The 11974-nt window shown below is 41.2% G+C and overlaps 2 protein-coding genes across 2 annotated transcripts in view; one reads left to right on the plus strand and one right to left on the minus strand.

Annotated features, from left to right (window-relative positions):
• Nphp3 (nephrocystin 3) overlaps nucleotides 1–1477 on the plus strand; it is a 28079-nt gene extending 26602 nt beyond the window's left edge. The window contains exons 26-27 of the mRNA XM_048335008.1: nucleotides 207–322; nucleotides 893–1477. Of these exons, the coding sequence (XP_048190965.1) occupies nucleotides 207–322; nucleotides 893–1073 (297 nt within the window). The 3' untranslated portion in view covers nucleotides 1074–1477. The remainder of the gene's footprint in view (nucleotides 1–206; nucleotides 323–892) is intronic.
• Nucleotides 1478–4809: 3332 nt separating this feature from the next.
• Uba5 (ubiquitin like modifier activating enzyme 5) overlaps nucleotides 4810–11974 on the minus strand; it is a 13201-nt gene continuing 6036 nt past the window's right edge. Inside the window, exons 6-12 of the mRNA XM_048335012.1 lie at nucleotides 11312–11396; nucleotides 9988–10092; nucleotides 9414–9541; nucleotides 7729–7864; nucleotides 6197–6272; nucleotides 5967–6073; nucleotides 4810–4952 (exon numbers count right to left, since the gene is read on the minus strand). Coding sequence (XP_048190969.1) covers nucleotides 4869–4952; nucleotides 5967–6073; nucleotides 6197–6272; nucleotides 7729–7864; nucleotides 9414–9541; nucleotides 9988–10092; nucleotides 11312–11396 — 721 coding nt within the window. The 3' untranslated portion in view covers nucleotides 4810–4868. The remainder of the gene's footprint in view (nucleotides 4953–5966; nucleotides 6074–6196; nucleotides 6273–7728; nucleotides 7865–9413; nucleotides 9542–9987; nucleotides 10093–11311; nucleotides 11397–11974) is intronic.

Here is an 11974-nt window from a genome sequence, read left to right on the forward strand (position 1 = left end):
ATAAAGACACAGATTCTGATTATATTGTTGGATGAGTCAAATGGTTATCAGGCCAGGTATAAAATTTTTACTTCCATTATAGTACCTTTCCTCTTATGATTATTATAAATTATTCTGTTCATTCATATCTTTTTAGAATATTAACATTTTCAAAATGTTTACCAAAACAGTTTAGTACTTTCACTATCATCTTTTTTTTTAATAAGAAAAAGCACACTGAAGCCTTGCCCTTATATGAACAAGCTTTAAAGATTTATGAAGCCAGCCTGGGCCGGATGCATCCTCGAGTTGGAGAAACTCTAAAGAACTTAGCTGTACTCAGGTGAGGATGCCTCCCCCTTCCTCCTGCATCCTGGCTCTTCCAGAATAGCTCTCACGTGCTACAGAACAGCACTAGATATGTCCTACTAATGGCTTCTTTTGTGGAGGGGAGAGGATTGGCTTTTGGTGGTCTCCATTAGGAGATACTGAAGAGTGGTACCCAGAGTGAATCGAAAGCCTCAAGACTTAGCTTGCAAGGAAGGTATCTTGGCAAGCAGTGAAGAGCTGGTTAGTATACTTGCCACCAGCTAGCTCTGGGGTCACAGGGGTAATTTGCTGTCCATAGGGCTAGTTCACTGGTCAGTATATGTTGAGTGCTGTTTGCTCACTGAGTGTTTGCTGAGGGTGCAGATACTAAATAACTGCCTTTAGCAACTGCAATTCTACAGCGTCTATGACTAGATATGGGAATATCCCCATAGCACGGAGAAGAAGAATTTGAGAGGCCTGCTGGCCTGGTTCAGGGGTGGAGTAGGGGTGGGGGGGAAGTGTATTTATTCACAACTTTTTGTAATATCCCATAAACTCGTTTAAACTTGTTAAAAACATTTTCTCATTTTGATCTCAAAAGTTATGAAGAAGGAGATTTTGAAAAGGCTGCCGAACTATACAAAAGAGCCATGGAAATAAAAGAGTCAGAAACGTCCCTTTTGGGTGAAAAAGCTCCTTCAAGACATTCGTCAAGTGGAGACACATTCAGTCTAAAAACAACGCATTCAGCTGGGCGAGGTGGCTCACACGTGCAATCCTAAACTACTCTGGAGGCTGAGAGTGGGAGGATCAAGTTTCAAGGCTAGCATGTGAACAAAGAAGTCTGAGTGACCTCATCACAACCAATTAAAAGAGAGTGCTATGCCTCCAAGGGAAATATAAATAGGAAGACTGCAGTCCAGCCCAGCCTGGGTAAAAAATGAGACCCTACTTGACAAATAATGAGAGCAGAAAAGTGCTGGAGCATGTTACCGTGGGCCAGTGCAGGACCCTGAGATCAGACCCAGTACAGCCTACCCCATTTCAAAGAAAGAAAAAAAAACTCACAAAAACTTACTTTCCTGCTCTCCTTCCTCAAGGACAAAGATAATAGTGGAAACTACAATCCTTTGCAACTAGACTTAAAAGGGTTAAAAATAAATATTTGGAACGTTAGAATTTAAAACTTCATGTTTCAAGACTTAATGTTTTAATTTTTACAGCTGGAAGGTGATTTAAGGGGAGTTTGTATGAACTTGTACCAGACTACAGTAAGTCTGAGCTGTGACTGTATCAGCCGGGGAGGGGTGGGTTAAAGGAATTACCTAAGTCTGTCAACACGTTAGCATCTGAGCTGGGGAGTGGAGTGGTGTCTGTCTGTCTGGGAAGATCAGGCAGAGCAGCAAGGACACAGTGCTCAAGAACTTTTCTTTTCCTCTCAGGGCCAATGCAGCCTTCCCATCCATTCCCCACCTCGTTTCCCGGCAATGGTCTAACCAGTTCTCTACCTCATGTTAAAGGTTTCCACAAATGAATTCTCTTCCGTGAAACAGACTGGCACAGGAATTCCTGACAGCTGACATTTTGCTTCCTCTTACTTATTCTAGCTTTGTCCTCAATCAAGCCACACCTGTTTGACTGTTCTCCAAAATGAACATACACTGTCCTCACTTACCTTCTTCCTTAAATGACCTTAATCTAGCTCCTCCTCATTTACCTCAAACTTTGGTACTGAATATTAAATATTTTTGATATGTTTTTATAAGTAATGTTTTGGATATTGCTCACTTTGTCATCATTTGTGTATTTATATAAAGTCATCAATTTTAATACATAGAGGAGTCTAATAATGGTGTGAAAGATGTAAAAAAATACTTCATGGTTTTAAAACAAAAGTGCAAACCAATTCAAGTTCTCTTTCCTTTCACTATAAACAAGAGAATTACATTCTGTACAATTTAAGACATTGAATTCTTTTTTTATTTTTATAAAAAGAACACTTGAATGTTGTTAATACTCACTGAGTAGTTGACTCAACTTGAAGAGCTTTGGTGTCTACGGGGTCATGGTTAACGTTCCCTGAGGCCTTGCTATGCTCAGGCTGGTCCAAGAACTCGTGTCTTCAGGCTGTCAGGCCTCAGACCTCCTACGTTAGAACCTGCATTTTAGCTGCATTTAGCTGGGAAATCCTTCTTATGTGCTTAAGTCTGAGGAGCATCAGTACAAATCTTCAGTCATGGAAATGTCAGAAGAAATGAGGTAGGGTCTCCTCAAATGAGTCTCCTTTCTCCTTTTGGGAAAGGCTCAGAGGGCAAAGAAGATAAAATATGTCCATATCATCTCTGAGTGTGTTGCCTATGAAAGGTACAAATAAAATGAGACCCCCAAGTACACTAGACATCTATTTTGTAGCTAAGTTGTTACAAGTCACAATAGGACTTAGTGGCAAAAGTAATTTAATGTTCTAAGGAATAAGTATATCGTGTAAAAGAAACAAGAACATTTCAATCTATACCTGGTACTCAAGAAGAACCTGGGAAAAGGCCTAAAAGTAATATATATTATATATTGTGTATAATATATCATATACATATACATAATGCATAAATACACAATATATTCTACATAATATATATTATGTAATAGGCCACTTTACTAAGCCTGCAACCTGAGCCTGATAGTGCAATGTCTACAGGGTATAAAAGAAGCCTATGTGAGTTCCCTAATTTCCCTGGGCCAAGTGGCCTGTGTGTATGTATGTTTTATATATTATATGTATATATTATACATATAACATATATATGACACACACATACGTGTGTGTGTGTGTGTATATATATATATATATATATATATATATATATATTATTCCTCCAAAACTTGACCTTAAAAAAACAGAAAAATTGGGGCTGGGAATATGGCCTGGTGGCAAGAGTGCTCGCCTCACATACATGAAGCCCTGGGTTCGATTCCTCAGCACCACATATACAGAAAAGGCCAGTGGCACTGTGGCTCAAGTGGTAGAGTGCTAGCCTTGAGAAAAAAGAAGCCAGGGATAGTGCTCAGGCCCTGAGTTCAAGCCCCAGGACAGGCAAAAAAAAAAAACGATTAGAAACTGCTAATAGTTCTTCAAAGAGACTATAAAAAATTGGGGACGGATGATCACTATATATTTCAAAAAAATTAAATGTAGATATATAATAAATTTAGTCCTGTTAGTATTTATTGTGCTACCGATGTGTACTGTTGGGCTGTTATAACGCTTGAAAAAACGGAAATAGCCATAACAGACATGGTGTGTGCCTGTGTGTCTGAGGTCCTCCAAAAGGAAAGTTATGATCTCATGAAAATACACCTTCACAATGAGAAAGGCAGGCCTCACACACCTCAATCATAAAACTCAACTGGAGTTATAATTAGTAAACCCATCAATACTTTCCGAAAAGGAAACAGGAAAAACAAAAACATAATTTGGGAAGAATCAAAACTTCTTTAATAAATATTCTTAAAGTCACTACTTGTTTGCGTTGTCCAGTGTTTATAGCTATTAAGGGAAGATACCTATGAGATACTTATGAGAAGAAATCCATAATACATATTTTTCTGCAACAGAGAATTTGAGCTGGGCACTGGGGACTGGCAACTGTAAACCTATCTATTCAGGAGGCTGAGATCTGGAGGATCTTGGTTCTAAGCCAGCCTGAGCAGAAAACTCCCAAGAGACTCCTCTCCAAAACTGATCAGCAAGACAGTGGGGTTGGAGGTGTGGCTCAAATGGTTGGGTGTAGCCAAGGAAGCATGAGGTCCTGAGTTCAAGCTCCAGGACTGGCCAATCAGTGGTTATGCCTGCATGTTATTTATTGGTTTTGTGAAACCACCCTGAACCTATCTATCCAATGTTCCCTAGGCCTTTGTTATTTATATGCAACTCCTGAGAAAACCAGCTTATGTGAGCTTACAGGTTAGTAGGGAAAACGAGACCCTTTTAGGGAATAAATATCTGACAATCACTAGACATGATTTAGAAGTCTTTTATGGTCACACTGCAGGACAAGCCTCACTCCCATGGGAACCGAATTTAAATGAAGTGTGCTTTGGAAAAGTATCTGTATCTGCTTCCCTGTGAGAACCCCTTACTTTGAGTTGCCTTTTCCCATGTTTAAATATGTAGCTCATAGGTCTAGAAACATTTTGAGGGACTACAGGTAGCTGATTTTTCATCAAGAAACACTGGAAGTTTCCATTTGACAGGTTAGCTATTTAAAGCCATGGTCAAGTTCATAGGAGTGGGCAGTTTCCTTATAGGAAACAATTCCAAGCACTAAGTGGCTCTCCTCCACTAACATTTACAGCAACCAACCATATATGACCTTGAAGTCATACACAGCAGGAGGGTTACTGGCTGTGGGGAGGGGAGCACTAAGTGTACAGCCACTAGAGTTTCAAGAAGGACAACAGTGTATTGGTGGAGATATATACATCAATTAGTATTTCCCTAAGTTTTATTACTTTTTGTTGTTGTTGTTGTTTCAAGGGAATAGCTTAAGCACAAAATAAAATACATGCCAGTCCATCATCTACAGGTTCTTCATCCTGGCCATGAGGTCTTCCAAGCTTTCGCCAGAATCTTCCACTGCTACTTCAGGCCCAGAGGCTTGATGCTATCCACAGAAGAGGGAAACATGTAAGCAAAGAATGCTGCGAAGTTCTTTGTGCTGAGAATAAGCTTTAACCAAACTTAAAAAGATTACAGAGGTTTTCTCTAGTAGACATGCTCTAAAATTGCTAGGAGAAACATTGCCCATTCCCACAAAGGTTCTGTAGGTTTCTTCACAAAGGTTCTGTAGGTTTTTCTACCAGCAGAGTTTTAAATGGTATCACAGCTAAAATAACCAGTCCCCCCCTGCCCCCTGAAAAAAACCTCAGTTAAAAATTTATTATAGGGGCTGGGGATATGGCCTAGTGGCAAGAGAGCTTGCCTCGTATACATGAGGCCCTGGGTTCGATTCCCCAGCACCACATATACAGAAAACGGCCAGAAGTGGCGCTGTGGCTCAAGTGGCAGAGTGCTAGCCTTGAGCAAAAGGAAGCCAGGGACAGTGCTCAGGCCCTGAGTCCAAGGCCCAGGACTGGCCCAAAAAAAAAAAAAAAAATTATTATACTACTGGCACTACCGGCACCAGTAACTCACACTTGTGATCTTAGCTACTCAGGAGACTGAGATCTGAGGACTACAGTTCAAAGCCAGCCCAGGCAGAAAAGTCCCAGTGAGACTTTTATCTCCAATGAACCACCAGAAAACAGGAAGTGGTGCTGTGGCTCAAGTGGTAGAGTGACAGCCTTGAGCACAAAGAGGTTCAGTGACAGCATCCAGGCCCTGAGTTCAAGCCCCACAGCTGACAAAAAATAAAAAATTAAGCATTTTGTCTGTCTTCAAAGAACTCCAAGTGAGTCATGCCAAAACCTCCATATTAACAAGGAACATCCCTTTCTGTCTCCTTATCTCTCTTCCCCCCTTGCTCACTCACTCTCTTACCTTAATGACTATGCTATAACATATCCACCGCAAGGGCTATTACACTAGCTCTACAAGACCAGAGGAGGACAAAGGAGGAAAACCCACATCCTCCTTACATGATGAGACTGACAATGAGTGAACCAGATTTTAGAAGTACCTGTTTGGGAATCGTGTATGCTACTGTAATTCCTTCAGGTAAGTCAGGAACTGGACCTGAAGAGCTTTTTAGTTCCTGTTCTGAAATCTCAGACACCAGCTCTATACCTGTGGAATATAATTTTGAAAAGACTTCATCAAGGCAGTCATTATTCATAATCTGTTTAGTCTTCTATTCCTAGCACGTAAAATTTTACGTTATGCTACAACTATGTATAAAAGAACACCTACCCCACTCATTGTCTTCATGCACTATCTCCTCCTCTTCCTGGACGACCTCCTTTGTGGGCAGTGAAGCCGCCTTCCTCTGTAGAAATCGAACAGAGCCAGTTTTTACTTTCTCATTTCTCTGAAACATGCGAGATTCACCCAGGCTTTCTATCATAGTGACACCAAAAAAGGACTTTAAAAATACGCTAAAAGTATAAAACTCCAGAACTCAATGGATACACACATGCACAATAAGCATATATGTGTGTGTGTGTGTGTGCATTTATATGTATACAGGTATACACTTACACACACATATAGAACATGACTAACCATGGGACTATGTAGGAGGAGGAGAGGAAGGGAAAGTATTGTGAAATACAGTGCAATTGTGTATAAAGACAGCATAAAGAACTTCAATAAAAGCTGTTGATCAATAGAAAATCAGGGTGGGAGAGTGGGGGGGAAGAGAAAGAAAAAGAGAGTGTTATTCTGAGCAAAATATAAGATACACGTTTGAAATACCGTCGCCAAACTCCTTGGTATAAGTAATATACACTTAAAAAAGAAAAAGACAGCTGGGAATATGACTTAGTGGTAGAGTGCTTGCCTTGCCGAAAACGGCCAGAAGTGGCGCTGTGGTAGAGTGCTAGCCTTGAGCAAAAAGAAGCCAGGGGCAGTGCTCAGGCCCTGAGTTCAAGCCCCAGAACTGACAAAAAAAAAAAAAAAAAAAAAAAGAAGAAGAAAGAAAAGAAAAAGACAAAATTGAGGGACTAACAAAGATGATGGGGATAAATATGGGCCATGTAGTTTATCTGCATGCATGAAAATAAATGAAGCCAGTTGAAAGTGATTTAAAAGGAAAACACAGCTGGACGCTGGTGGCTCATGCCTGTAATCCTAGCTACTAAGGAGGCTGAGAGTTGAGGATCGTAGTTCAAAACCATCCTGGGCAGAAAAGTCCCTGTGAGACTCTTATCTTCAATTATCACTCATCTCAATGGTGCTGTGCCTCAAGTGATACAGTGGTAGCCTTGAACACAAGGAGGCTAAGGGACAGCCCCCAAGCCCTACAACTGATCCTAAAAAAGAGGTAGGAGAAACAGTGGGGCTATGGTGGCTCATGTCTATAATCCTCGCTACTCAGGAGGCTGAGATCTGATGGGCAGGAAAGCCCATGAGACTCTTATCTCCAATTAACTGGAAGTGGAGCTGTGCTAGAGCACTAGCTTTGAGGAAAAAAGCTCAGGGACAGCACTCAGGCACTGAGTTGAAGCCTCAGGACCATCACGAAAACAAAGAAAAGAGAGAAGGGAGGACAAGATGGAAAGTTATAGAGGGATGAGGCTGATCAGGATATATCCTATTCATGTACGGTAATATCACAATGAAACCCATTGTTCAACTAATATATGATAATTTTTTTAAAATACAAGCCCATTTATCTTGATTCCACATGTTTTTTTTTGTTGTTGTTGTTTTTGTTTTTGTTTTTTTGGTACATCACTGACCTAGGCACCACAACCCCTGGGAGCTGACAGGGTCACGGGTACCTTGTATTCCTCCTGCTGTTTCCTGCAGTTGTGGTCATCACACTGGGGATTTGGCTTCATGGACATCGTAGGGAAGAAATCCTGCATCGCATTGTAGCCAAGGTAAAAGCTGACAGTACCAAAGTTTAACAGAAACCTAGGAAAAAACCCAAAACCATACACATAACAGAAATTAACTTGTTCTCTCTCTCTCTCTCTCTTTCTTTTCCAGTACTGAGGTCTGAACTCTGGTCCTCACACTTGCTAGGCAGGCACTTTAACTGCTGAGCCACAGCTCAACCCTGATAGTGTCTTGCCTCTGCTGGCTAGGCATGCGCACAAGCCATCTACATTGGGCTTCTGGGTAGGCAGAACAGGTGCCACCTACAGATACAAACACAGGTGATCTGCCACAGGCTGAGACTGTGGCCTGGGCAGGCCATGTTTGCCTTTTACAGTTTCTCAGTTGGCAGCAAACACTTCTTGTGTTTGTACACTTATTGTGTACCAGGATACTTCCTGGTACCAAGGTGTGGTTTGCAATTATACTGGAGGCTCAGGAACTGTAACTGCGCTTTTTCAAGTTGTAAGGTGAGTTAGGAACTCTCATAGACTCCTCTCTCAAAAAGAAGCTCACGTCTGTAATCCAAGCTACTCAGGAGGCTGAGGTCTGAAGATCACTGTTCAGAGCCAGCCTGGGCAGGAAAATCTAGAAGAATCTTATCTCCAATTAACTACTAAAAAGAGCCAGAAGTGGAGCTGTGGCTCAAGTGGTAGAGCACCAGTCCTGAACAAAAAATGGCTTACAGATAGGAATGAGGCCCTGAAGTCAAGTCACAGGAAACAGACACAGACACACAGACACATACACACACACACAGACACACAGACACACAGACACACACACAGACACACACACACACACACACACACACACACACACACAGAGTAACTTGGTTATAAAGAGCTGCACTGAAACCTTTCCCCTCATTCTTGCTATGATTAAAAGTATTGTTGGTGGATATCAGTTTTGGGATACCAAAGGTACACTTCTGGCTAATGTTTAATCACATCCAGACTATTTACAGTAGGAGTTAAGCCAAGATAGTTGGAACCAGTGTGTTTATGTCTAAGTGCGCATGCGTCCACCAAGCCTGCAGAGGTTTAACTCGTTTGGTTAGTGCTTCATGAGGATAGCCATGCACCCATGCATGACACTGAGATCAACAACAGATCACAGTGTCCCAGAACACTAGATGGCCTCATGTCCTGTGACCACTGGACCTTGTGTGAATGCGTTCTAGGATGCTTGCACAGGAATAAATCACCTACTGCTACCTTTCTCATAACACATCCCTATTGCTAAGTGATGTGTGATGCAAATATACCAGTGCTGCCGGACCACTAACAACTCTCTTAAATCCACGTGCATACACCCACAGGCATATTTACATGTGCAATATTAATTCATTTTCTATTTCTGCATAAACAGATGTATGTGTATAAATAAAAAGTATGCACATGTCTTTACAACAAAAACATACACTACCATACCCTCATGTCAAATAAAAACATAGTCAACACTAAATTAAGTTTTAATGACTTAAAACTTAAATGCCAATTACAATGGTTGAAACACTTCATGAAGTGAATCCACTGTTATCAAATGCACACAGAATTATTCGGGAAGGTCGGGCCTCACTTACTTTAGCACATTTTGCACCAAGATCCCAGCAACCACCCCCATGGTGGTGGGGAGACTGGCGGCACAGACCCCTTCTCGCTTCAGCGTCTTCTCATCGATGTTCGCAGCAACTACAAGTGGTGGAGCACACTAGGTGAGAAAGAACGAAAGAAAGCCATTTCAAAATAAAGAGGGGGGAAAAAAACATGAGGTGCTCTAAATAGTACTCCATCACTTGCAAGTGTATTTTTCTCTCTCTCTCTCACTTTTTCAGCAGTTCCAGGGTTTGAACCCAGGGATTTATGCTTGCTAGACAGGTGCCCTATTGAGCTCTGCCACCAGAGCTATTTGAGATAGGGTCTTACTGTTTTGCTTGGGCCAGTGACTGGACCATTATCCTATTTTAGGCTTCCTGTCACAACTAGGATGACAGGCAGGTGGTAGCCTGTCCAGCTATTTGGTTGAAATGGAGGCTTGAAAATGACAATCCTCCCAATCTCAGTCACCTGAGTAGCTAGGATTACAGCAGTAAACCACTCCACCAGGCTCAAGTTCATTTTTCCATTCCCCTAGAAATTAAAACATGGGATGCGTACCGCGAAACAGGCAGACTGTCCAGGAATGATGAGCTGTATGTGGCCTGAAACTGCGTTTTCGCTCACCCCAGATTCCATCCAAGTTTGTCCAAGTTCATTACATGCCTTAATGGAGAGGTGAAAACACAAGAAAGAAACATTTTTAAAAGCAAAGTAAATGCCTATCAATTCTGGGAAATATTAGTGCTTCCCTGAATAGATCACCACAGGCTTCCAAATATTTACTTTCAGGATAAGAGAGACGCACTGCAAACAACCCAACCACTGGCAGTGGCTGATACTAATTAGAGAAAGAGGTCAGCATTAGGAAGCACCAGGAAAGCACTGAGCCACTAGATTGAGCCACCCTCTTATTACCTGTTTTGTCAGGTTAAGAAAAAAATCTGTTTCTCTGAAACTTCAGCAATAACAACAAACATGTGAATATAATTTAAAAAGTTAAAAGCAAAATTCAAGAGAGAAATCAATTATTTATTTACTTTTGCCAGTCCTGGGGCTTGAACTCAGGGCCTGGGCACTGTCTTTGAGCTTCTCCTACTCAAGGCTAGCTCTCTACCACTTAAGCCACAAAGCCACTTCTGGATTTTTCTGCTTATGTGGTATTGAGGAATTGAACCCTGGGCTTCATGCATGCTAGGCAAGCACTCTTACCACTAAGCCACATTCCCAGCCCCCATTTTAAAAAACTTTATGAGAAATGATATTTCTCTCAAATATTTATACATTATATATACATTCATAAAGTAAAAAGTTAAAACCAAAGCTGACAAAGAGCTAAGTATTATAAAGCATGCACTTACTTTAAAGCCATAAACCAGAAGAATGCACTACTTTCCCTTGGCATAAAAGACTGGGATATGATAACACACGTTGCGTTAGCAGGGTAAGTAGGACTCATAGCTATTGGCATAGTTTTTAAAGTAGGCTGAGAAAACATTGAAAGCAGATAGGGCCAGACACTGGTGGCTCACACCTGTCATCCTAGCTACTCAGGAGGCTGAGATCTGAGGATTGCAGTTGGAAGCCAGCCCAGGCAGGAAAGTCCAATAAACTATCAAAAAGAGAAGGAGAAAGAAGAAGTAGCGTCAGGGCAGCAACCACAAGTAGAGCTGTGGCTCAAATGACAGAGCACTGTCCTTGAGCTAAAGGTGTAGCACCCAGGCCACATTGAAGGCCCAGGACTGGCAAAAAAAAAAAAAAAATGTTTTACAAAACCAAATAAGGTTTAAATTCAGAGCTCGTTTTAGTATAGGGATCATATACTGATAGCATATCAAGGAAAACAGATGAATCTGAGTGTAACATCTTCTACAGCAATACTTACTGTATTTATTGTCATTCGAGCTTCAAAATTATCCACACAGCTAAGAACCAGATCAACAGCTTTTCCTTCTTCTAACCCACCATTGCTAGTCAAAGAAAACACATTTCATTTGGAAAGGGAAAAAAAAAAAGTCAGGATACAAAGTACATTCTAATTCTTTTACTCTTTGTTTGCATACAATGACAACAGAGCATTGAATATTAAAGATCCCAAATGTGGTCCCAGGACTATACTGGGTTGCTTAATTCATTTTCCCCAGAACAACACTGCTAAAGAAAAAGCTGCTTTGCAACGAATCTCTAATGTTTATCCCTTCTATTAAGCCATTACATACTCTTTTACACATGGGGAGAATTACCCTAGCTTTTGTATTACATTCTGAGCACCATTTCCTTGGTAGGAAGCAGACTTTTCACAAAACAAAGGGCAAGGAGACACTCAGGAGACTGCACAACTGGTGACAAAGCAGGAGAGAGAGTTGCTTTGTCTCAACTGAGTGGGGTGATGTGTGCATGAAACTGAAAAGAATATTTCTTCAAAATCTCATTCATGCTTCTTTCTCCATTTTTTTTTTTTTTTTGACTGTGCTTGGTCAAAAGTGTGTGTGTGTCACCAATCTGCAAATAGGTGTGCTTACTCTCTATCACGTCCTGGTCCCTATCT

The sequence above is a fragment of the Perognathus longimembris genome, chromosome 26 (assembly GCF_023159225.1).
Source record: "Perognathus longimembris pacificus isolate PPM17 chromosome 26, ASM2315922v1, whole genome shotgun sequence".
In the NCBI taxonomy this organism is placed as follows: Eukaryota; Metazoa; Chordata; class Mammalia; order Rodentia; family Heteromyidae; genus Perognathus; species Perognathus longimembris.